Below are 27,060 nucleotides of genomic sequence, written 5' to 3'. Positions count from 1 at the left end.
TACAGGAATGCTGATTCATAGGGGCACATGTACCCCAATGTTTATAACAGTGCTATCAACAATAGCCAAATTATGGAAAGAGCCCAAATGTCCATCAACTAATGAATGGATAAAGAAGATGTAGTTTATATACAGAATACAACTTGGCAATGAGAAAGAATGAAATCTTGCCATTTGCAACAATGTTGGTGGAACTGGAGGGTATTATGCTAAATGAAATAACTCAGAGAAAGACAGATATGTTTTCACTTATATGTGGAATTTGAGAAACTTAACAGAAAGCCATGGGGGAAAGGAAGGGGGAAAAAATGGGCAAACCATAAGAGACTCTTAAATATGGAGAACAAACTAAGGGTTGATTTGGGGGGAGTGGGGGAGAGGGGAAAATGGGTGATGGGCATTGAGGAGGCACTTGCTGGGATGAGCACTAGGTGATGTAAGCGATGAATCATGGGAATCTACTCCCGAAGCCAGGAGCACACTGTATACACTGTATGTTAGCTAACTTGACAATAAATTATATTAGAAAAAATAAAAAACTAGATTTCTAAAAATAAAAAGAAATAGTACCTAATATTTGGGACTTTTTCTAAGTTAGTAAGCCTAAAACATATTTTCAAATATGTATCTAGCCATAAAAAAAATCAATTGGTTATATATTTATGAGGCAATTTCTGGACTCTCAATTCCATTGTCTCTATATTTGTCCTTATGACAGTATCACTCTGTTGATCACTGTAGCTTTGTAATAAATTTTATAAGAAGGAAGTGTGAGTCCTCCAACTTTGTTCTTTTTCAATATTTTTATGACTATTTGGGGTGCGTGCAATTTCATATGGAATTGAAATTGCATATGAATTTTGAGATCTTTTCCACTTTTGCAAAAGGGGCTGTGGAAGTTTAATACGGATTGCATTTAATCTATACATCATGCTGAGTAGTATTGCCATCTTAACAATATTAGGTCTTTCTATTCAGGAACATGGATGTCTCTCCATTTATTTAAATCAGCAGCATTTTGTGTTTTCAATGTATTGGTCTAGCAACTTTATGTAGTAAGGAATTTGGCCTCATCTAAAAAGAGGTCTGGCCTTTGTCCAAGCTCCTGAGAGGTGACTTCTTTAACCCTTGCAACTTCCCAAGTTTAGTGGAGTGTCTTTGTAATTCAGGGTATGTCCCACAGATCAACCCCAATGGTTTATGCTAATGAAACAACTCAGGGTGGGGCTGGCAAGCCAGAAAGAACCATGTGATTTGGAGAAGTAGGGCTTTGTGTCACATGATAACAGCCCAACCTCTGTGGTTGGGGGAAGTGGGGGCTGGAGATTTGAGTTCAATCATCTACGTGATGATTCATGTCAAGTAATGAAGCCTCAATAAAATGCTCAATACCAGGTCTTGAGTGACTTTCTCTGGCTAGCAAAACTGTTTGAACATTGTCACACATCATACCTGGGAAAGAGGACTAGAATATCAAGTCCCAGATTCTCCCTATGCTACTCTTCCCTTGCCTGATTCCAATTTATCCTTTACTTGTAAAAAACATAACCTTGAGTATAATAATTTCTAGTGAGTTCTGAGTCCTGCTAGCAAATCAGTGACCCTGAGGGTGGTTGTGGGAACTCCCCAATTTGTGGCCAGATCGTTTGAACTGAGGGTGGCCCTGGGGACCCTTGAACTTACAGCTGGTGTCTAAAATAAGGGCAGTTTGGGGGTGCTGTTTCTTCATATTGTACTGTTGCCTAAATGCTTTGCAAACGCTTTAGTTAAATATAGCCCTAGGTATTTTAATCTTTTGGATGCCATTGTAAATGGAATTGTTCTCTTAATTTCTTTTTCTCTGTTTTTAACAAATGCTTATTCAGCACTTGCTCTATGCTAGGCTCTATCCCAATGCTTCACAAACACTAGTTTTAATCCCGTAACAACCCTAATTAGGTCCTTTGGTTTTTGAAACTCAGCAGTCTGGCTCCTGAGTCCATATTCTGAACCCACTACACTGCTCCTTTACAAGACTTCTCTGAGAAGTTTCCTGGGAATCACCCTATCCCATCTCTTCCCACTGCCATTTTATAAATTCACTTCTGAACCAGAGTCTCCCACTCTCTCCCCAACTTAACTATCCACAATCAACCCTGAATGCTGCCGCCACCCTAACAGCCCTAAAGCACCAGTGGCTTACTCCTAGGGTTGTTAGGGATTTAAATGTGTGTGGTAGGGGATGGGGGTGGAGTGGTTGGACAAGATCCCAGAATGCAGCAAATGCTCAACAAATGTTGGCTCTTTCGAAACTCAGCCTCCTCAAAGAAACTAATTTCTTGGAAGGCAGAGGCCTTGATCTATACTTTTTTGGTATTTCTTAAAAGTCAACGTGATGTAATCACTTTGACACACTTTGGTCTCTGGACTTGCTCAAGAACCTCCAATGGCTCTTAGGACACAATCAGGCTCTGGAGTCTGACTTCAAAGGCTGGCTACTAATAGCTCTGTGACCTGTGTAAAACGCTTAATCTCTCCGAGCCTCGGGTTCTTTACTTGCAAAATGTAGTGGCCACATCACAGGGTCATAAGAATTCAAGTGACGTGCCTAGCACAGAATCGGTCCCTCAAAACTGCTAGCTCTAATTATATCCTGTCTCGAACATGCGGTGTCCAAACAAATTTGGCCTCCCAGATTCGCTGGTCTCCCCGTTTCCGGCATACACACCTTCCCCCTAGAGACGGGGGCCGCCACCCTCTGACCCGCTCCTCTTTCCCGACTTCTGCGTTTAACCGCCACCGTCCACCAAATGCCACACGCAAGTTCCCTAATTTCCCTCACAAAACTCATTTAAAGCGCTCTGACGGTTTGAGTGACTTCCCCCGAGTTCACCCAACTCTGCGGAGGCCACAGCCCGCGCTCGCACCGCCCACCCCTCGGCCTCTTCCCGGGCCCGAGGTGCACCCGCATCCATTCACACCCCGCCCAGCCCCTCCTCTTCCAGCAGCTTCCCGGCTCCCCCGCGCGCCCGCCCGTCGCCCCCCACACCTGAGACCCCGGGGGTACGCCCCATCCGTCCTTCGCGGCTTTTCCCTTTTGTCTCCAAGAGACTGAGGGGCAGGCCGGCGCCCGCGTCCCGCGCGCGTGTAAGTCACCGCGAGGATGCCGGGAACTCGTGGCCGGACAGGGGTTCCGCGCTCGCGGCCGCGTGGGGGCCGGACAGGTGTCGGCACGCTGGGGGGCAAGGGGCGGTGGCCAGAAGAGCCAGCTCCGCCCCCGCGCGCAAGCTCCCGCAGGGGCAGCGTAAAAGGGAGCGGCGCCCACCCGCCACACTCGGCGTGGAGCGCTCCTGCTGCGTGGGAGTGGGAGCCGCGTGCGGCCCAGAGGAGCTCCGCCCCGCGCCGCCGCGTCACGCACACGCTCGGCGCCACGAGCCGCGCATAATGGTTAGTTGGGTAACGGCCGGCGGCGGCGGCGCTCGGCGCGGAGCCTGCGGTGCCCCAGCTGCCCTGGCGGGTGGGAGGGAGCCTGGGGCGGTGGGGGTGGGGGGAGTTGCGCAGACCTGGGTCTCGAGGGAGGGAGGCGGTGGACTGGGAGGTCTCGGACCCGGGAGCGGGAGATTCGGGCCAGTGGCGGAGGTTCGGGCAGGTGTGCAGGCCACCGACCGGGGAGAGGATGAGGTCGTGGTGACCTGGGAGAAATCGCTTCGTCTCCGCCGGGAATGCTTTTTGTTCTGGAAGAAACATGACCTGGGCTGTAAAATCAAATAGGGTTGACTAACCTCATGCCTCCGGGCTCTGTTGGTCGGATTGTGGCTCTGCGGCAGGTGATTCGGGCGGGAGGTTTTTCGTTTTTGGCGGTGTGGCATGCCATCTTTAACTTTCTAATCTTTAAACTCTTTGTGGGTTTTTTGTTTGTTTGTTTTTTATGTGATCTCCACACCCAAGGTGGGGCTCGAACTCCTCTACTCTTAGCTAAGCGTCGCTTGCTCTCCGACAGAGCCAGCCAGGCGCCCATATTTGGTCCTTTTTTAATTTATCCTGACAAACTCACTTCCTCCTGTTCTTGATTCTCTGTGACTGCTCTGCCCACAGAAATTCCCCTTTCTTCTCAAATCCTGCCTGTCCTGTTCTCCATTGTCATTTTTTGTATTATGGGAACCTTTATTATGGTTGTACTAAGTTTTGCTTACTTTCTCTCCTTCGTTTTGAGTTTCGTTACGGTAGTGACTGACTATCTTTGTAGTTCCCAAGGCACATAGTTGAACGGTAAGAGCAACTTTTGGGTAATTACTATGACCCATGTAGTACTCTTTTCTTACGGGTCCAGCCACATCAGTTACATTAGTTAAATTAGCCCCGAATCTTATCTGGAGTTAATGCAAGCCTTTGTCATACCAATTGCAGTAACTTCTTGGGAGTCCTTTGACCCTTAAATTTGGGATTACCGTACCTGCAAATTAGAAATGCACATGCTTGGGGCGCCTGGGTGACTCAGTTGGTTAAGCATCCAACTTATCCTTTTCAGAGATCTGGGGTTCAAGCTCCACTTGGGGCTCAAGGCTGACGGCTCAGTACCTGGAGCCTGCTTCAGCTTCTGTGTCTTCCTCTCTCTCTCTCTGCGCCTCCGCCGCTTGCAGTCTGTCTTCTCTGTCTTTCAAAAATAAACATTAAAAGAAATTTTTTTTAAATGCACATGTTTACATCCCTCTGCTGTGGTTGCAACACGTTGATGTTTTCAGTTTGTGATGTAGAAAACAATATGGCAGGGGAGCAGATCAACAATTTACTCTTGGTTTTTTTAGGAAAGTGGAATAGGTTGTTGAAATTATTGTAAGTGTACTTTAAAGGAAGTGATTTTTAATAAGTATATTCTCGGGCTTATATTGTCAGCATTTTAAAACTCAGGTTTAACCTGTAATTGTATTTTCAGGTAACACAATTTCCTTATTGATATTTCTTTAGTGTCCAAAAATGCTTTTTAAAACAACTTTGCAAATAAGCATTTATCAGTATGTAGTGTAAGTAGTGTTTAGCTAGACAAACAATACTCAGTGTTTTGTGGATTATTAGGCCCTCTACAGAAACAAAATAACTTTATTCCTTCTTTGAAGTAACATGCTCCAATGCAGCAGTAATAATGATCTTCAGATTCATTCATGGAATATTAGACACGTATGTATACAAGAGTGAACTAGAAGGAGACGAATTTAAGGGGCTCAAATTTGGGATGAGAACTTTCAGAGTAATGAATAAAATTGTGAAATAAAATTTTAGTCTGTGGTCTTTAGTTACCAAAACCTATGATTTATTTTTTTCGTAGAACTATAAACTATAAAACTGTTTTTAAAAACTATGAAGCTAATGATAGTGTTACATCTTTCTGTAAGTAGTTCAACTTTTTTTTTTTTTTTTTCCCCCAAAGAAAAGGAATGGCAACTTTCTCTGCTGTCTTCCTCGTTGTGATGCTTTTTCCCAGCTTGGCCTCAAAACTGTGTGAAGTGGATGCTAGCAGTGGTACATAGTAGCATTTCTATTCAAAAGGAGCAATGTAGATGACCATAACCCTAATTACTTATTGGTTATTTTAAAAGAGCCAGTACATTTCTGGTTCAAATTCTGGGGTAAAATTCATCATATATTAATTAAAATAGTATATTTAGGTTTTGACTTGGAGAGCCTACTTTGGATTGCTGTAGAAAATAGCGTTTGTAGCTTGTATTCTAAATTGTAATCTGGAATTCTAAGCAAAAGTCTCCTGTATAGTGTAAAAAACTGAAAGACACAGCCTCAACCCTCCCTTTTTTCCACTATTCAGAGTCTAATGTCCTTTTTAAAATGTGAGGGGAAAATGGGTCTGTATTTAGAAATCATGCCAAAATAAATTTCAAACCGGAAAGACAGGAATGTGTTAATCTGGCAGAATTGTGTTGACTTCATGTCTGAGTTGTGAATTTTTTAATCCATAATTTTTCTTTTGGATCCTCAAGTTTATTCGCTTTCTTTTTCTTTCTGAGTCTAAGACACTTGCAGTTTTAAATATAATTATGACCCTGGAATAAAGTTTTTAATACAAGACAATGTTACTATTAAAACTGTGATGAGTCAGTTCTTAGTGACCAAAAACTGTGACTTTTTAAAAACAAATGGTGAGAAATCATAACTGGCAACTAAACTCAGCATTTAATCAAATCCAGAATGTATTATATTAGCTGTTCCAAGTGAAACTTCTTGTATCAAACAGCTCTATTGTGACTGTCCATGTAAATTTAAACATAAATATTCATGAGGCATCTGGCTGGCTCAGTGGGTACAGCATGTAACTCTTGACCTCAGGGTTGTAAGGTCCATTCCCCAAGTTGGGTGGAGAGATTGCTTGAAAATAAAATCTTTAAAAAAGAATTAAAAATCCAAGTATAAATAATCTGAGATGAATTAACCTTGTTCTTTGAATCTTAATTCAGAGGAAAAACTTATAAAATTCATGCCCTGGAGCATTTCTATTTAATGTAGTCTTAAAACCTGGATTGTTTCTTTTGAACTGAGATGTTATGGTTTCTATAACTCAAATGAAAATTTTAGAAACCTTTTTAGAAATATTTTTATAATCCTACTTTCAGCATAGGTAGGTGAAATGCTTTTAGGACAGGTACTCTTCGGTTTCAAATGGTGCAGCAGTTTTATGGAATTATTCTGCAAATTGTTTCACATGTACTCTGAATTTAAAATGATCTCTACTGAGATGAGAATGGGTGCCTGAGGACTTCTTTACCAATTCTTCTTACACAGATTTCCTCTCCTTTACGAAAGGAAGGCTATCTCAGTCGTCCCAGTTCTTACTCTGGTGTACTGCCCCAGGCTATAAAAATCTTTGGGGAACAATCCAAACAAAGGGAAAAGTCCAGAATGCATAACCCTAGAGAGAGAAATGTTGAAGGAGGCAGGACCATATTTCACCCAGACACAGACTCTGCCTTTGCTGATTGTCTTCTATGAATCTTAGAACTTGAAAGAGAGTAGCTTGTAATAGGAGTGTTTATCAACTCACTGTTTTGAATTCAAATGAGGTCAGATCTTTTCTGGTGATGAGGACTGGCCAGTTAGGTTATAGAGTGGCTGTTTTCATAAACATAATGAACCAAGTGCCAGGGTTTTGACAATGATATATCTAAGGCACATATAACACATGTACAATATGCCAGAAACTACATTATGTGCAACCATTAAACTTACCATTTTAGTAGTCAAGGTGTAAGGGGTACATATTTTCCGAAGTTCTTTTTGCAACAAAACAGTTGAAGATCACAGACTTGGGAGTCACTTGTATATACACCTACTTCCCTTCAAAGTAAATTTAGGATGTTAGGTTAAGAGAACATAAAGTGGTACAAATTAAGTCTTTATATCATTCAGTATTTTGCTTGTTTTTCTGCTTCACACCAAATATGAATCTTATAAAGGATTATAGTTGTGAAAGAAAATTCAGTAGCTCTGTCCAGAAAGACCTGAGGCAAAGGATATTATGGGATGCAACACTGTTATCCAGAGTAAAAACAGAAACCTAGCTAGGGACCAAGTTCCTGAATCAGAACCAGCCAATTCCTTTACCAAGGTTGAATTGTGCTTTGGGAAATCAAGGCCCAGTGGTGTTGGGGAAACTTTGAAATGGCTCCTACACTAACCATATCTCTTTTGTAGGGAAATGGACACTATGTTCTGTATTCTTTCAAGGACTTTCGCTTATCTTTGTTTGCTGCATCAATGAATGGAAATGTGTGGAAAATTGTATTTGTAATAATTTCGTGGCATACTCTTACCCATTCTGATGAATAGTCAAAATAATTGGAGGAAATCTCTGAAGGAGATGACTCTAATTGCTGTCAAGCCCTAGAACAATGGTGGCCTCCTGTTCGGATTTAATTCCATTAATTTCTGAGCTCCAGCAGCTACTTGGAAAATTCTAAATGTTAGGAGGAGACCTGTGGGCCATTTGTCCCAAATCACTTTAGAGGACTTAAAGCAATCTGATTGGTGGAACTTCCAGGCCCTGGTCATATCTCAGTTCTATTTCTCTGGCCAGGAGGCCCTGGAAAAGCCTGGGGCAAGGCCAGAGCTTTTCAAGGAACACTGTGGAAGAAGTCTCAAATCCTGGAGGAACAGAAGCAATGTGGAAAGGTTGCCCAAGCTCTTGTTTTTTGTGGTAACATCAGCCTTATATGTACATTGGTGTGTGTGTGTTTAAATGAGATTACAAATAAGGTAACATTTCTTAGATATCTGTGTACATACATACATATTATGGAGAATAACTAGTTCTGTAGGAAAATTTTTCATATCTTGTATTTTTAATTGACAATCTAAATAAAGCATTTTCTGGATATTGTGGATGACCATCGTTTTAAAAGAAAAGTACTGGGGCACTTGGGTGGCTCAGTTGGTTAAGTGTCCAATTCTTGATTTCTGCTCAGGTCGTGATCTCACGGTTCATGAGATCGAGCCCTACATTGGGCTATGTACTAATAGCATGGAGCTTGCTCGCGATTCTCTCTTCACTCTCTGCCCCTCCCCCTGCTCATGTGCTCTCTCTTTCTCTCTCAAAATAAACTTTATATAAATGTTATTAACTACTTTTACAGATGAAAGAAAAATGTCATGTGAAGGCATTTTTTAAAAAAATTAAAGTGGTCACTGAATTTAAAATTCCTTTTATTTTTTTTTTTTTTAGAGAGGCTACAAGTGAGCGAGGGGCACAGAGAGAAAGAGAGAAAATCTCACAAGGGGCAGAGAGAGAGAAAGAAGTGGGGCTCACCCGGGACTTGTGTTTTACCTGAAGCGGGGCTCGTACTCACCCAATGTGGCACTGATTTGAACTTACGAACTGTGAGATCATGACCTGGGCTGGAGTCATATGCTTAATGATTGGGCCACCCAGGTACCCTAAAATGAATTCTTAATGAACTAGGAATAAAACTTCTTATACATGATAGTGCATCTACCAAACTCTGGAGTAAGTATTTTTCTTGATGATGAAACATTGTATACATTACCTTTAAAATTACAAACAAGAATGCCAACTATTAAGGGCTGAATTATGTCACCTCAAAATTCATGTGTTGAAGTCCTAACCCCCAGTACCTCAAAATATGACTATATTTGAAGATAGAGCCTTTAAATTGTTAATTAAGGTAAAATGATGCTACATGAGTAGGCCCTAATCCAGTATTACTCGTATCCTTATAAAAAAAAGGAGAGACACCAGATCTTGCACACACAGAGAGATAATGTGAATACACAGTAATAGGGCAGCCATCTACAAACCCAAGAACAGAGGCCTCCGAAGAAACCAAACCTGCTGACGACATCTTGATCTTGGACGTCTGCCCTCCAGAGCTGTAAGAAAATAAATTTCTGTTGTTTAAGCCACTTAGTCTATGGTATTTTGTTATGGCAGACTGAGCAAACTAATACCCCAATATTTTTATCTAACATTGTACTGGATAGTGAGCCCAGCACAAAAAGATAGGGGAAAAAAGTGTCAGACTTAAAAAGGAGGAAACTAAGCTATAATAATCTCACATAACATGATTGTCAGTGTAGAAAACCTTAAAGAATATACCAGTTAATTATTAAAAAATAATAAAATGTTTGCAAATTTTTCAAATTAAAGAACAGTATTCAAAAATCAATTGTGGTGGTACTTATGCAGTAAGTTCTCTGAAAATCTCCTTCATAAAAGCAATGAGAAAACTGGCAAAAATTACTAAAATCAACTTTTCAGAACTCAATTAACCAAAGGCTTATAATAACTCAATGAAACTGTATACCAGAAAATAGTAAAATCGAAGAACAGCAAGATTTGTGGTGTTTAAACATGACCCATTCCCATCCTTCTCTCCCCAAGTCTATAAAAATGATTAAAAACAAATAACCTCACAATAACAGTAGTTGTGGACACCAGCAATCTAGTGCCCCTGGTGGGCAGAATGGGTTTGGAACCCTCTAAAAGGCCCTATTCTCAGAGAATTGTCATTATTTAACATGTCCAGGTCTCTCCCAGGGCTTATCTTTATTTGATCTAATTCAGAGCTTGCTTAGTGTGAACAATCTTTTCTCCAGGACGTTTGTTGAAAACAACCAGAGAAGGGGCGCCTGGGTGGCTCAGTCGGTTAAGCCTCCGACTTCAGCTCAGGTCATGATCTCGCGGTCCGTGGGTTCGAGCCCCGCGTCGGGCTCTGGGCTGATGGCTCGGAGCCTGGAGCCTGCTTCCGATTCTGTGTCTCCCTCTCTCTCTGTCCCTCTGTAAAACAGTGTGGAGGTTCCTCAAAAACTTAAAAATAGACCTACCCTATGACCCAGCAGTAGCACTGCTAGGAATTTACCCAAGGGATACAGGATGCATAGGGGCACTTGTACCCCAATGTTTATAGCAGCACTCTGAACAATAGCCAAATTATGGAAAGAGCCTAAATGTCCATCAACTGATGAATGGATGAAGAGATTGTGGTTTATATACACAGTGGAGTACTACGTGGCAATGAGAAAGAATGAAATATGGCCCTTTGTAGCAACGTGGTTGGAACTGGAGAGTGTTATGCTAAGTGAAATAAGCCATACAGAGAAAGACAGATACCATATGTTTTCACTCTTATGTGGATCCTGAGAAACTGAACAGAAACCCATGGGGGAGGGGAAGGAAAAAAAAAAAAGAGGTTAGAGTGGGAGAGAGCCAAAGCATAAGAGACTCTTAAAAACTGAGAACAAACTGAGGGTTGATGGGGGGAGGGAGGGAGGAGAGGGTGGGCGATGGGTATTGAGGAGGGCACCTTTTGGGATGAGCACTGGGTGTTGTATGGAAACCAATTTGACAATAAATTTCATATATTGAAAAATAAATAAATAAAAATAAAATAAAATAAAAACAAACAAAAAACCTGCATTTGGACTTCTCCCAGACTCTGCCCTGTGCATCTTTTCCTATGATTAAATTTTATCCTGTGTCCTTTCCCTGCAAGAAATTATAAACATAATAGTTTTTAGTGAGTTCTGTGAGAGCTTCCATTAAATTACCAAACCTGAGAGAGTTTTTGGAAACACTTCACGGTTTTCCCTACCAAATTTACAATTGCTGTTAAAAGTGTGGGCAGTCTTGTGAGGACTGTTCCTGGTTGACTAAACTCTTTGTGTATCATTACAGAAATAAAAAAAAGGATTGTAAAGAAATACTATAAACATGCTAAAAAAATTGTAAAACCTAAATGAAATTAACAAATTTATATTTAAAAAAAAACTACCAGGGGTGCCTAGGTGGCTCAGTTGGTTGAGTGTCCGACTTCAGCTCAGGTCATGATCTCACCGTCTGTGAGTTTGAGCCCTGCGTCGGGCTCTGCGCTGACAGCTCAGAGCCTGGAGCCTGTTTCAGATTCTGTGTCTCCCTCTCTCTCTGACCCTCCCCCATTCATACTTTCTCTGTTTCAAAAATAAATAAACGTTAAAAAAAAAAAAACTACCAAAGTGACTCAAGTAAATCTGAATAGACCTATTGTAATTAAAGAGATTGAGGTAGTCATCAAAAAGTCCCACAAGGAAAACTGGAAACCCAGATGGCTTCACCAGTAAATTCTGTGAAACATTTAAAGAAGAACTAACACCAATCCTTTACAAGCTCTTCCAGAAAATAGTAAAGAAGGGAACATTTCCCAGCTTGTTCTTTGAAGCCAGAATTACCCTGATACAAAAACCAAAGATAGCACAAGGAAAGAAAACTACAAACCACTATCCTTTACTAATATAGTAAAAATTCTCAACCAAATAGGATTAAACTGAATTCAACAGCATATAAAATGGGTTATATGTCATGACAAACAGAATTTATCTCATGAACATGGGAATTCATATGTGGATCAACATATAAAAATCAGTCAGTATTGCAAACCATATTAATGAAATAAAGACCAAAACCACATGATCCTCTTAATAGACTTAAACAATGCATTTGACATAATCCAATGCACTTTCATGATAAAAGCACTCAATGATTAGGAATAGAATGAAACTCCCAAGCTTAATAAAGATAATCTACAAAAAAACCAAAACAAAACAAAACAAAAAACCAAAAACATAGGTAACATCATACTTCATGGTGAGCTAATAAAATCTTTTCCTCTAAGGTCAAAAATAAGACAAGGATGTCCACTCGCATGACTTCTATTTACATTGTACTGGAGGTTTTATCCAGGCTAATGATGCAATGAAAAAAACAAAGCATTCACATTGTAAAGGAAGATGTAAAATTATCAGAGATGGCATGATCTTATATACAGAAAATCTTAAAGAATCCATGCACATCGACACATAAATCTATTAGAAGTAATGAATGAGTTAAGTTTGTAAGATGCAAGATTCATATTCAAAAACTAATTAGATGACAATACACCACCAATGAAAAATCCAAAAGCAAAAGTAAGAAAACAATCAACAATCAATTTACAATACCATCAAAAATAGTAAAATATTCAGGAATAAATTTAAACAAGGAGGTTCAAGACATGTACACTGAAATCTTCAAAACATTGCTGAAAGAAGTCTTAAATAAATGGAAAAACTTCCTGTGTTCTAGATCAGAAGACCAGAAAGCTTAATATTATTAAGATGGCATTACTCCCCAAATCTACATTCAACATTGTCCTTCTCAACATCTCAGCCTTTCCCCCAACCCCCTTTGGCAGAAATTGACAACTGATCCTAAAATTTATATAAAAATGCAAGAACTCAGAGTCATCAAAACTACCTTGGAACAGAACAAAAGTGGAGGACTTATGCTTCTTCATTTTAAAACTTAGTGAGGCACATGGGTGGCTCAGTCAGTTGAGCGTCTGACTCTTGATTTCAACTCAAGTCAGGATCTCAGATTTCTTGGGATCAAGCCCCACATCTGGCTCTGCACTGACAGCCCAGAAACTGCTTGGGATTATTCCTCTCTCTCTCTCTCTCTCTCTCTCTCTCTCTCTCTCTCTCTCTCTCTCCCTACCCCCTCAAAGTAAATAAATAAACTTTAAAAAATAAAATTAAAATAAATGAAACTTAGTATAAAGCTACAGTAATCAGGGGGCACCTGAGTGGCTCAGTTGGTTAAGCATCCAACTTCGGCTAAGATCATGATCTTAGTCAAAGAATTTGAATAGGCATTTCTCCAAAGAAGACACTTCTCCAAAGACATATATCCCAAGAAGTTATACAGATGGCCAATAAGCACATGAAAGATGCTCAGCATCAGTAGTTACTAGAGAAATGAAAATCAAAATAACGATGAGTTACCACTTCACACACATTAGGATAGTTAGAAATCATAGACATAAACAATGTTAGTGATGATGTAGAAAAATTGGAACTTTCATACATTGCTGGTGGAATTGTAAAATGGTGCAGCCATTTTGCAAAAAAAAAAAAAAAAGAGTTTGGCAGTTTCTCAAAATGTTAAACAGAATTACCATATGACCTAGCATTTTTACTAAGTAAAAGTGAATTGAAAGAATTGAAAACCTGTCCACACAAAAGACTGTGCACAAAATTTCATAGCAACATTATTCATAATAGCCCCAAAGTGGAAAGAACTTTTTAAAGAATTGCTGTATGTCTGGGGTGCCTGGGAGGCTCAGTGTTGAGTGGCCGACTCTCAGTTTTGGTTTAGGTCATGATCCCAGGTTTGTGGGATCGAGCCCCACAACAAGCTCCACACTGAGAGTGAATCCTGCTTCAGATTCTCTCCCTCTCTTTTTCCCCCTCTGCCCCTCTCACCCGCTTGCATGCTGCATAATCTAAGAAGAAAGAAAGAAAGAAAGAAAGAAAGAAAGAAAGAAAGAAAGAAAGAAAGAAAGAAAGAAAGAAAGAAAGAAAGAAAGAGAAAGAAAGAAAAGAAAGAAAGAGAGGGAGAGGAAGGAAGGAAGGAAGGAAGGAAGGAAGGAAGGAAGGAAGGAATTGCCATATATCTAGTGAGTTTTATGCGATACTAGTATGTCCTTCCTGAAATTTTTTTTAATATTTATTTGTTTTGGGGAGAGCACAAGTGGGGGAAGGGCAGAGAGAGGGGGACAGAGGATCTGAAGTGGGCTCTGTGCTGACAGGCTAACAGCAGTGAATCCGATGTCGAGCTCGAACTCACAAACTTCGAGATCATGACCTGACCCGAAGCCGGATGCTCAACTGACTGAGCCACCCAGGTGCCCCCTTCCTGACACTTTTAAGTTAGCCTATAAATTCTAGGAACATAAAAACCAGGTGAGTATTGGAGAATATAGTTTGAGAAAGGAGAGAAATTATAAAGGAAATACTACATTGTGAAACTTTTATAGTGTGTGTATTTGTGAGTTTTGCATGCAGATAAGTCAGATGAGTTATTAGTTATCTCTGGTAATGTGGAAAATTACTAATCTATTATTAAAACAGGTATGTTTATAAATTTGTAAAAGCAAAACATTTATTAAAAAGGATTGAAAGGGCTTGGGCATACAGTTCAAGTGGTGATGAGTTTTTAACTTCAAGCCTATAAAAATTGGGGGCAATACTCTAACTCTTGGACTTTTTCTACTGTGTTCACAGAGTACAAGTACTATTGAAAAGCTTTTCACTTATTTTATAACATAAGTTTAAGGGGTTTTATGGAAGTGCTTTTTATTGACCTACTTGTTATGTACTATTTTAATTTCATATCCTTTAGATATTTGGATTTGCACTGCATTTTGGAATTCATCTTCACTTACAATGTCACCATCACATGGAGGTCCAGTTCGACCCAGCCCCCCAGATGGAGGCTGGGGTTGGGCAGTGGTTACTGGAGCTTTTATTTCCATTGGCTTCTCTTGTGCATTTGGCAAATCTATTTCTGTATTTTACAAAGAAATTGAAGAAATATTTAATGCCAGCACCAGCGAAGTGTCATGGATCTCTTCTATTATGTTCGCTGTCATGTATGCTGGAGGTAAGTACCCAGAAGGTCTGTACTTTTAGCTTTCAAAAGGTGGACAAAAACCCCATATTGAATACTTTTTGTTCTTGATGCCTTTCTATGTAAGATACTTGAAATGTTAGTTTTTGAGGCTATGCGATTTGAGTCATATTTTTCATTCCCTTTAACAATAAAGGCTACATACAACTGTGAGCTGTTAGCTCAGTTATATTGCAAAGCAGATATCATTATGAAGGATAACTTTCACTAAAAATGATTATGTGTGGTTGCTGGTGTATGGAATGTCAACTGATGTTTTATGTTTTAATCATATATCCTTGCTGAACTCTTAATACTTCCAATAGTTTATTGGTAGGTGTTTTTTTTTTCTTCAAAATTTTAAAATAGACTAACATATCTTTTGCAAATACTGATAGTTTGGTTTCTTCCTTTCCTTACACCTTTTTCCCCCCTCTCTTACTGCGCTGGCTCGGACCTCCAGTATAATGTTGAAGAAAAGTGGTGATGGTAGGCATTCTTGTTTTGTAGTTCTGTTTTGGTTTTGTTGTTTTCTCTGAGAAACAAAGTACCTTTTAGCTAACTTGAAAATATGCTCTAAAGTCAGAAGTTTGATCAGGCTCATACATCTCATCATGTTCATGTGCATTTGCTCCAGATGATCATCTAAAAAATTAAAAACAGAGCAAACTTGCTACATATATATATGTCAGTAATATCCTAGATACATGAAGAATCCTATAAATACTTATTTGCAGCCTATTTTGCCTTAAAGGAGATAGGTTAGGTCTTCCATACTTCAGTTAAAATCCATCCAATATGTTGTAAGTGTATAGATGTACAATCAATGCTAGATTTTTCCCATTACACAAACCTGTAACTCTGATATAAAATAGAAAGCACTATTTCTTACCAGTGTCTTCTGTTTCATCTGTTTATTTTGTGGGGTGGGGTACTTATGTCTTGGCATCCTTTCGTGTCAGTAATGCCTTGTGCAGGTGTGGATGCGAGTGGGGGGCTTCTCCTCTATGTTACTGAGTTACTTGCTCTCTCCCAGGTCCTATCAGCAGTATCCTGGTGAATAAATATGGCAGTCGTCCAACCATGATTGTTGGTGGCTGCTTGTCAGGCTGTGGCTTGATTGCAGCTTCTTTCTCCAACACTGTACAGGAACTTTACTTGTACATTGGATTCATTGGAGGTGAGTTGCTACTGATGTATTTTGAAGCATTAATTTTTATGCAGATTATTTGTAGCATTCATCTGCCAATTCTTTTGAGAAATGAAAGTTCTTAGAAAAATGATTGGGTTACCATTTTTAAAGAGCTATAGATATGTTAATTTCATAGTACCAGAAAAACATGTCTTTAAAGAAAGTTCTGGGGGCGCCTGGGTGGCTCAGTTGGTTGGATGTCCGACTTCGGCTCAGGTCATGATCTCTCGGTCTGTGGGTTCGAGCCCCGCGTCGGGCTCTGTGCTGACAGCTCAGAGCCTGAAGCCTGTTTTGGATTCTGTGTCTCCCTCTCTCTGACCCTCCCCCGTTCATGCTCTGTCTCTCTCTGTCTCAAAAATAAATAAACGTTAAAAAAAATTTTTTTTTAAAAAGAAAGAAAGTTCTGGCACTTTGGGTGGTTATTTTTTTTAAGTTGATTTATTTATTTTATTTATTATTTATTTTATCTCTGCTAAAACAGAGAGAGTATAAGCAGAGTGTGAGGCAGAGACAGAGAGAGAGACAGAGAGAGAGAGAGAGAGAGAGAGAGAGAGAGAGAGAATCCCAAGCGGGCTCTTCTCTATCAGCTATCTGCTATCAGTGCAGAGCCCATTGTGGGGCTCAAACTCACAACTGTGAGATCATGACCTAAGCCTATATCAAGAGTCAAACGATTAACTGACTGAGTCATTGGGTGGTTGTATTTTACTGACAGTTTTTCTTTCTTCCTTTTTTTTTCAAGCTTAAGAAACAGTGGTGATAGGGTGTGACAAGTTGCTGAAATGGGGGTTATCGTCTATTCCCACTCATTATCCTTCCACCCAAGAAGAAGTTGGCTCAATGTAGAGTAAGAGAAAATATCAGATACAAAGCAAGAATTTTCTGGTTGAGAATCCATACACATTTTCAAGGGCTTAAGGACACACATGAGAAAACCTCCCTTCCCCCTTTCTTAACAGCTACATTTGGAAAATGAAACTACTAAGGATAAAGAATATAGATCACCCATTACTCTACAATTCAGAGAAAACCATTAATATTTTGATGCTCGTATTTTTTATGCATACACATGTACTTTTCTTAGAAAATAAAGGGGATAAAATTATATATAATGTTTGTAACCGGGTGGTTTTACGTAATAGTGCATTATGTATATAGTCCCCCATTTCAGTAAATATACTGTAGCAGCTACTATTTTCCATTGGATGGATATACTATAGTTTATTTCACCATTCTGGAATAGAAAGACCTTTAGGTTGTTTATATTTTTCACTATTAATAAACCATATTTATATGATAGTACTTCTCTATACATCTTTGTGAACATGATAATTTCCATAGGAACAAATTTTAGAAGTAGAATTACTCAGGGAAAAGGTTTTTGATGTGGTTTTTGATATTGTTTTAGAAAGGTTATAATAATGTACAGTCCAACCTGCAGGATGTGAGACAATGCCAATAACAGGTATCATCTTTTTGGATCTGTACTTTGACTACATTCATGAACATTTTAAACATTTAAATATTTTAATCCATCTAGAGCATGTGAATAACATAAGGAACGAACAGAACTTAATTGTTCTCACTTGGCTATTCAGCCTGTTTATTACTTCATTTATTAATTCATTCAATAAATATTTATTGAGTCCCTATTGATATGTCAGGGACTGTTTCCAAGCTCTGTGGGGATAGAGTCACCATGACAGACAAGGTTCTTCCTTTGTAGTGGAGGGAAGCAGACAATAAACAGACCAACAAATAAATGAATAGATAAATACATATTAGCTAGTGAGAAGTGCTTTGCAAAAACTTAAAACAGAGAATTTTGGTGAAGGATTGAATGACCCCTAAAGGGAAGACCTCTCAATGGGTTATCTTGGGTTGACATGTGAACAATAAGTAGGAGTTCTTCCTCTAGATTTTGTGAAAATCTAGAGGAACAGATGCCCTCAGCATGTCTGAGAATATACTGAGATGTGGGTAGGGAGGTAGGGAAGGGCCAAATCATGGTGCTTCCTAATCCAGGGTGAAGAGCTGTGGATGGCAGTCAGTGGAGAGACTGAATGGGTGGCATTCTGGTCTGGTTTCCCCGGGAAGGGAGCAAGAATGGGAGAACACTTAGTAGGTTATTGGGATACTTGTCTCAGCTCCATTGGTTGAAAAATCTACTCTTCCCTATTTATTTAAATGTATCTTTTGGTTCTGTTTCTGGACTTTTTGCCCAATTTCATTGATCAGTTTTTCCTTTTGACTAAGTGCACACTGTTCTAATTACTGTAGCTGTAACTGTAGCAAATATTTATATATCTGTTAGTGTTGGTCCCACCAATTATTTACCCTTTTTGAATACTTCTAATGCATTTGTTCTCCGGGTATACTTTAGAGTCATTCTACCTCATCTGAAAAATTGAATACATTAGCATTCTCATAGAAATTACATTACATTAATGGATTTACTAAGGTGTATTAGCATCTTCACAGTGTTGTGTTTTACTGTCCCAAAATGTTTTCTCTCTCTTTCCATCCCTCCCTCTTTCTTCTTTTTCTGACCTCAGCCCCTCCACTTATGTCTTACTTCCTGAATTTATGAGATTTATCCTCTCTCCTTTTTGTTTTCAATTCCCTAAATTATGAAATTAAACTAAGGAGTCTACATATATTATTCTTATTGTTGCTAACATCAAAGAATTATTTTAATGTTATATTATAAATCTAGTATTTGCTGCATAAAGAGACTTTATGTCTGTATTTATCCAATAGCAGCCCACTTAATCATCTACTTACTAGTTATAATCACCTCTCTTACAATGATGATTTTGACCTCCTGCCATTCATTTTGTCTAGTTGATCAATAACAAATATGTTTCTGACATTTATTCTGGTATGTAACTCTTTTCCTCCCCTCCACAGGTCTTGGGCTTGCCTTCAACTTGAATCCGGCTCTGACGATGATTGGCAAGTATTTCTACAAGAGGCGACCATTGGCAAATGGACTGGCCATGGCAGGCAGCCCTGTGTTCCTCTCTACCCTGGCCCCCCTCAATCAGGCTTTCTTCGGTATCTTTGGCTGGAGAGGAAGCTTCCTAATTCTTGGGGGCCTCCTACTAAACTGCTGTGTAGCTGGTGCCCTGATGCGACCAATAGGGCCCCCACCAATGAATGCAGGGAAAGACAGGTCTAAAGAATCCCTTCAGGATGCTGGAAGATCTGATGTAGAAAAGGGGACAAATAATGCAAGTACAGATTTTAATGGCAGAAACCCCAAAGACAAGAAACAATCAGTTTTTCAAAGAGTTAACAAAGTTATAGACTTATCCCTGTTTACCCACAGAGGCTTTCTACTATACCTCTCTGGGAATGTGGTGATGGCTTTTGGGCTGGCTACTCCTTTAGTCTTTCTTAGTAATTATGGCAAGAGTAAACATTACTCTAGTGAGAAGGCTGCCTTCCTTCTTTCCATTCTGTCTTTTGTTGATATTGTAGCCAGACCTTCTATGGGACTTGTAGCCAACACAAAGTGGATAAGACCTCGAGTTCAGTACTTTTTTGCTGCTTCTATTATTGCAAATGGAGTGTGTCATCTGCTAGCACCTTTATCCTCCAGCTACATTGGGTTCTGTGTCTATGCGGGATTCCTTGGATTTGCATTTGGGTGGTTTAGCTCCGTATTATTCGAAACACTGATGGACCTTGTTGGACCCCAGAGGTTCTCCAGCGCTGTGGGATTGGTGACCATTGTGGAATGCTGTCCTGTCCTCTTGGGGCCGCCACTTTTAGGTATAGTATGCCTTACTACCTCTTTGGTCCTCTTAACATAAAACAGGCATAGAAAATTGGGAAGGTGATAAAAAGCAGAGATTAGTGAGCCTCTGGGCGGCAGAGAGCAAGCATGTCTCTTTTTTTTTCCTTTTTCTTTTTTTATGAGTAGGCTCCATGCCCAGTGTGCAGCCCAAGGAAGGTCTTGAACTCACGACCCTGAGAACAAGACCTGAGCTGAGATCAAGAGTCAGACACTTAACCAACTGAGCCACACAGGCACCCCAATATTTCTCATCTCTGTGGCCTCAGTGTTGGCACAATGCTTGGAACAGCATAATTCCTCAGATACTTACAGAATCGAATTACATTGAACCATCAAGCTGAAAGGAGAGTGAAAACAATTACAAACTTAAACATTCATTAAGATAAACTTTTCTGATTATAAAACTAATGTGTATTATAGAAAAACATATAATATACACTCTACCTTTAAAATACTTTGGTAATTTCATTTTAATTGTGGAATTTATCATAGTAGTAATATTTAAAATAATAATAAGAGTTACCAGGGGAGGGCTCACAGTGTACCAGGGACTGTCTAGATAATTTCATATACCCTCTCATAGCTCACAAGTCTATAAGTTAAGACTGTTAATGTCCCCTCTTTATCAACGAAGAAACAGAGGCTTTTAAAAGTGAAATAACTTGCCCAAGTTCACACAACAAGTAAGTGACCATAAAACTTGATGGATTATTCTCTGAGAGTACCAAATTGTTTACAATTTAAAACAATTTTTTTAACGTTTATTCATTTTTGAGAGAGAGAGAGGGAGAGAGCGCACATGCCAGCACGTGAGTGGGGGGAGATGTGGGGGTGGGCCAGGGGACACAGAATCCGAAGCAGGCTCCAGGCTCTGAGCTGTCAACACAGAGTCCAACATGGGGCTCAAACCCACAAACTGCGAGATCATGACCTGAGCCGAAGTTGGATGCTTAACCAACTGAGCCACCCAGGCACCCCTAAAATTACTATTAATGTAAAATGCAGTAGTAATTGGGACTTCCTCTGAATATGACTCATGCTTTTTAGATTATGCATTATAAGTAAGGAAGGATTCATAAAAGAAAATCCACTACTGATTTTTCTAGACTCCCAGTACTCATTCCTCCCTATATCCAATGAGAGTCCAAGTCCTATAAATTTCTAAATCTGTAAGCTCCTAAATCTCTCTCTAGTTGGCCCACTTTTTCTGTCACAACACCACCCCATCCACAGTTCCTGTCCCCTATCTGGGTTGCTCCAGCAGCCTCCAGACTGGTCTACCCATATCCACTCTAGCCAGCCTACAATCTGTTTTCTACTCTGCAGGCAAATACAAACTCGATATTCCAGCTGATGAGATCTTTCCAGTTGCTTCCCATTGTTCTTGGGGTGGAGAGCAAATTCCCTTGTGGCCTACAAGGCGCCCCCCAGCCTGGCTTCCAATCTCTCCAGCCTCATTTCCTGTCACTCACCTTTTGTTCTCTCTGCTCCAACAGCCCCGCCCTTCCTCCTTCCCCTCTCACACCCCAGCTTCCTACCACCTGCCTTTGCACTTGCTGTGCTCTGGCCTCATCCTTCTCCCATCCCCTCCTCCTAGATGGGTCCCATCCTCCTCTAGGTCCCTGCTTCATTTACACTGTAAGAGAAGCTTTCCTGACCCTGCTTGCTGCTCCCAACCCCCTATTTTCTGCTTTCAAACACTCCTTGTCACGGCTTGTATAATTATTTGATTAACATTTCTCTTCTCCACTGAACTGTGGATGTTCTCTCCTCTGCTCTCCCTTATCCTCAGGGCCAGCAGCCCGGTGCCGAGTGTATGCGTCAGCCCGATAAATATTGCTGAATGAACGATGTCCTGAGTTAGAAAAGCATATGGAATCATATTTGAATTGGTTGTATTAAGTCCTCTTGGGTGTTTATTCCTTAACTAACCAATTGGGTGAGATGCTAATAAATTTTACTATAACAAGGATTTCATGGCCAAAACATTTTTGGAAACCCCAAGTTTGATAGATTACCAGAGGACCTTGCAAAGCCTATTTAATATGCACATGGTGAATCTTTATCAGAAAAGAATATGTTATGCCATTCCCTAAGTTTGACTTTGGGAACACTCAGGAGGTTACAGGTGCAGCTTCAGTGTCAGACTTCCTGGATTAAAAGCCATGTTATTTCACTTATGAGCTCTGTGACCTTGGGCGAGTTACTTAAGGTCTCTGTACTTCAGTTTGTACATCATACAGCGGGAATGATGACAGAATCTGCCTGTTGTGAGGATTAAGCACTTCGAATGGTGGAAAGGTGTTGCTGTTAATTGTATAGCACAGGCCAAGTGTTCACAGGGACCGCTCTTTGGGAAATGCCGATGTCAGCGAAAGCATTTGGCCAGGAGACTGCAGTTAGCTCTGTGGCCTGGGGCAAGACTCCTAAACCTCTTTTGAGCAACAAATTTTTCCACTGTGAATCCAGAGAATTGATTCTAGATGATCTGTAGGTCTTTCCTGGCTCAAATTTGGAAAGATTTCGTTATTTTCAAGTTGCTAAAAATAACAAAATATGCAAGGCCATCTAAAACCCAAGTGTGACATAAAAGATGAGATAATTTTTAGCAGTTCTTTTTTTAGACTAATTTGTCATTTATGGGCTCTTTGAGGATTGGTTGACATCTTTCTGAGTAGATCCTTCAGCTTCATTTGGGAAAGGTATACTTGTTCACTTTTGCCCACATAACTGTGTTTTGGATATCTTCAGGTCGTCTGAATGACATCTATGGAGACTACAAATACACATACTGGGCGTGTGGTGTGATCCTAATTATCGCAGGCATCTATCTCTTCATTGGCATGGGCATCAATTATCGGCTTGTGGCGAAAGAACAGAAAGCAGAGAAGCAGCAGAAAAAGGAAGGTAAAGAGAAGCCAAAAGAAGTTATTAAAGCAGCAGACTCTAGAGGATAGAGAGGCATATAAGGCCCCAAAGAGAAGAAACATCCAGTCTGAACCATGGATAACCAGAGAAGCTTTGGACTAAAAACACCTGAAAAATTCTACTGAATCTTGTTCTATTGGCACTGCTCACCACAGCCAGTGGACATTTGTGTGGAAGTCATACCAGGTACCCACTGATGGAATTTTTGTTTCATTCCCTCACAGCAGTCATAATGTATATGTCACATCCTTTGGGGCCAGGGGATTTACAGAAGATAACAGATGAAAATGCTTTTATTTGAAGTCATTTTTGTTAAGATATACTTTACATACAATAATTAATCTCTTTTATAAGACTCAAGTTTGATGAATTTTGACAAGGCATCTATATAAATAACTACCTCCCCAATACAGAACATTTCAGACAGCCAAAGTAATTCCCTCTTGCCCCTCTGCAGTCCATTCTTTCCCTTCCCTACATCCCTGGCAACCACTGGTCTTATTTCTGTCCCCTATAGTTTTGCCTTTTCCAGAAGGTAGTAAATGAAATCACATAGTATGTAGCTAGCATAATAAGAAATATATATTTCATCTTTGTCCCTAGTTTCTGGTACAGAGCTCCTAAAACCCTTGGATTTCTGGGTGATGAGTGTTTTCTGCATTCTAGTTAGATAACTGGTGTCTAGAACCCCCTAGATAGCTTCAAGATAGGGACTGGTCTCCAAAAAGACCAAGGCTTTGATCAGAGGGTTGGGACTTTCAGCCCCTCTCCCACGACCTCTGGGGAAAGGGGAGGGGCTGGAAGTTAAGTTCAATTACTAACAGCCAGTGATTTAATCAACCATGCCTACACAGTGAAACCTCCATAAAAACTCCTAAACTGCAAGGCTTAGAGAGCTCCCTGGTTGGTGAATACATTGACGGGCTGGTGTTCGGAGGGTAAGATGCTCGGACAAGACACGGAAGCTCCACGCCACGCCTCCCCACCATACCTCATCCATTGCGTCCTATGCATCTCTTTCATTTGGCTGTTCCTGAGTCGTCTCCTTTATAATATATCAATAAACGTAAGCAAAGTGTTTCCCTGAGTTCTGTGATCCATGCTAGCAAATTACCAAACCTGAGAAAAGAGTTGTGGGAACTCCCAACTTACAGCTAGTGGGTCAGAGGTACAGGTAAACAACCTGGGACTTGTGGCTGGAATCTGAAATAAGGACAGCCTTGTGGGACTGAGGCTTTAAACCTGTGGAATTGGACACTAACTCTAGGTACTTAGTGTCAGCATTGAATCGAACTGTAGGACCTAGGTTAGTCTGGAGAGTTGTTGGAAAAATGGTCATTGTGGAAAAAATTGAATGTCAGAAGTGTTGTAACAGAGTAACCTTCTATGTCTGGCTTCTTTACCTAACATAACGTTTTATGACTCATCCATTTCATTGCATTTATACATAGTTTGCTGCTTTTTATTGCTGAGTAACATTTCTTGGTGTGAATGTACCATAATTTGGATATCTGTTCACCAGTTGATGGACTTCAGTTTTTTCCACTTTTTGGCTATTATAACTAAAGTTTCTATAAGCATTCACACAGAGGTCTGTGTAGACATATGCTTTCATTTCTCTTGAGAAAATGCCCAGCATTGGGGTTGCTGGGTCATGTAGCAAGTTCATGTTTAACTTTTAAGAAACTCAAACTATTGTTGAATTGGCCAAACCATTTTGTAATCCAACTAGCAAAGTTTGAGAGATCTAGTTATTCTGCATCCTTGTCAGCACCTGGCATTGTCAGGCTTTTTGCTTTTAATTTCTCCTACAACTGATGATGTTGGCCATATTTTCTTCTTCTTTTTTTTTTTAATATTTTTAATGTTTATTTATTTTTGAGAGAGAGACAGAGCACGAGCAGGGGAGGGGCAGAAAGAAAGGAGACACAGAATCCGAAGCAGGCTCCAGGCTCCAAGCCATCAGCACAGAGCCTGATGTGGGGCTCAAACCCACGAACCATGAGATCATGACCTGAGCCGAAGCCAGACACTTAACTAACTGAGCCACCCAGGCACCCCATTATTGACCATATATTCATGTGCTCGGTCATCTGTATATTTTTAGCAAAGCCTTGTTTTTTAATCCTGACATTTAACAGAGTCTTAAGGCACTTATTTAAGTGCCTTACTTGTTGTGATGTGCACTGGGTGTTATATGTCAATGATGAATCACTAAATTCTACTCCTGAAACTAATATTACACTACATGTTAACTAACTAGAATTTAAGTAAAAAATTGAAACGTCAAAAAAAATTTAGTGCCTTGAATTTTTGTCTTTCAAACTCTTCAGAAAACTTTTCCTGACACATCTGACAGTGAAATGAGCACTATATTTGAAAATCCTTAAATGTGTGGTAATGTATTTAAATAGACGGTTATGCAGTCTAATAGGATGGAAAGATCCTTATGTTGTAAGCATGATACAATGTTAAATGTAAAAAGCACAACACAAACTGGTTAGATCATTATATATAATGTACTTTTATGGGAAAGAGGGGGAAAGGAATACACACAAAATTCCAACCACACTTGTATTAGGATGGTGACTTTTCCTATATTCATTTTCCTTAATGTGAATGTGATAGTTACCCTTTCACTAATAACAGGAATTTTCTACGAAAATAAATCTAATGATTACTATAAGATATTGATTGGTTGGTTGATTAATTGATTGATTGCTTTTTGCTTCCTTAAGGGTTGGATTCTGGCGAAAGGGAGGTAAATGTGACATTGAACTTAAAAACACAAAACACAAATAGCCTCAAGTCATGAGGCTATTTTGCTGGTACAGGACAGAAGCTATGGCATGTAGAGAGTCCACAGTCTGTCAGCCACCAGTGCCTTCTTGGAGATAGTGCTCTTTGGGGCAGTATTCCTGTAGTTTCCCTTCTAATCATCATTCATCTTCAAGTGAATGTTCATCTCAGGAAGCCTGAGCAATCAGCACTTAACATGTCACAGGGTTACAGTTGTTCTAGAACATCATTTACTGAGATCAGCATTAGAAAAAACACAGTGTTACAAAAAGGGTAATATTGGTCAAAGGAGGAAGTTGACCATCGATCTTTACATACATTCATTCAACAGATATTATTTACACTTACCCTGGGCCGGTTCTAAGCACCGTTGTAAGCATTGAAGATTCTTTAGGGAGTAAAGCATAACTCTCTTTCACAGTTCTTCCTTTCTAGTAGGGGAGACAGACAGTGAAAAGTTAAGTCATGAGGAAAACAGCAGTTTAAAGAATAGAACAACTGATATAAGATCAGCCTTCGTTAGCTCATTCATCAAAATAGCATTTTTTGGAGGGGTTCCTGGCTGGCTCAGTTATTTGAGCATATAACTCTTGATCTCAGGGTTGTGAGTTCAAGTCCCATGTTGGGTATGGGAACTACTTTAAAATAATAAAAACTTAAAAACCAGCATTTTTTGGAGTTTCTTCTATGTGCTTTTTGCTGAGCAGAGGAGATAGAACAGTGAACAAAATTTGGTTTCTGGCACCCACAACTTCTCATATAGTGTGGAGGACTGTGTAGGGAGTGCTGTGATGGGGCAGATATAGAAAGGCAGCTATTGGGGCGCCTGGGTGGCTCAGTCGGTTAAGTGTCCGACTCTTGATCTCGACTCCGGTCATGATCTCACAGTTCATGAGTTCAAGTCCCACATGGGGCTCTGCGCCGATGGTGTGGAACCTGCTTGGGATTCCCTCTCTCCCTCTGTCTCTGACCCTCCCCAGCTTGTGCTCTCTCTCTCTCTCTCTCAAAATAAATAAATAAAATTAAAAAAAAAAAAGAAAAAGAAAGGCAGCTATCTCCATCTTGGGAGGACCTAGAAAGTCTAAAAGTGTATGTATATATTTAAGGTTTATTTATTTATATTTTTAGTAATCTCTACACCCTACATGGGGCTTGAGCTCACAATACTGAGATCAAGAGTCACATGCTCCACCAACTGAGCCAGCCAGGTGCCCCCGTTCATTGATTTTGTTTCTTAAATTCCAAATATGAGTGAAGTCTTTCTCTGACTTATCTCACGTAGCATTATACTCTCTAGATCCATGTGTCATTGCAAATGGCAAGATTTCATTCTTTTTATGGCTAAGTAATATTCCATTGTGTTCTTTATCCATTTATCTA

General features: G+C 40.0%; 1 protein-coding gene across 2 annotated transcripts; it reads left to right on the top strand.

Moving 5' to 3' along the window:
* The first annotated feature begins 3,273 nt into the window (after positions 1-3,273).
* Positions 3,274-25,177, top strand: LOC106969616 (monocarboxylate transporter 1-like). 2 transcript variants are annotated; one of them, XM_027058323.2, is made up of 5 exons: positions 3,274-3,426; positions 14,693-14,953; positions 15,996-16,139; positions 19,062-19,928; positions 22,705-25,177. In XM_027058323.2, exons 2-5 carry the CDS (start codon positions 14,737-14,739, stop codon positions 22,908-22,910), a joined length of 1,434 nt encoding a protein of 477 aa, XP_026914124.1. In that variant the 5' UTR covers positions 3,274-3,426; positions 14,693-14,736; the 3' UTR covers positions 22,911-25,177. The 2 variants fall into 2 exon arrangements, with proteins under 2 accessions (XP_026914124.1, XP_026914125.1); XM_027058324.2 differs by lacking the exon at positions 3,274-3,426 and adding an exon at positions 15,423-15,448 and having other exon boundaries at positions 14,783-14,953.
* Positions 25,178-27,060: the final 1,883 nt, after the last annotated feature.

Source organism: Acinonyx jubatus, chromosome C1 (assembly GCF_027475565.1).
Source record: "Acinonyx jubatus isolate Ajub_Pintada_27869175 chromosome C1, VMU_Ajub_asm_v1.0, whole genome shotgun sequence".
NCBI lineage: Eukaryota > Metazoa > Chordata > Mammalia > Carnivora > Felidae > Acinonyx > Acinonyx jubatus.
This window is presented reverse-complemented; position numbering and strand designations above follow the sequence as displayed.

Coding starts and splice junctions, on each gene's coding strand:
- LOC106969616 (XM_027058323.2), top strand. CDS start 14,737: ATGTCACCATCACATGGAGGTCCAGTTCGACCCAGCCCCCCAGATGGA. Junction 14,954..15,995: donor CGCTGTCATGTATGCTGGAG/GTAAGTACCCAG, acceptor GCTCTCTCCCAG/GTCCTATCAGCAGTATCCTG. Junction 19,929..22,704: donor CTTGGGGCCGCCACTTTTAG/GTATAGTATGCC, acceptor GGATATCTTCAG/GTCGTCTGAATGACATCTAT.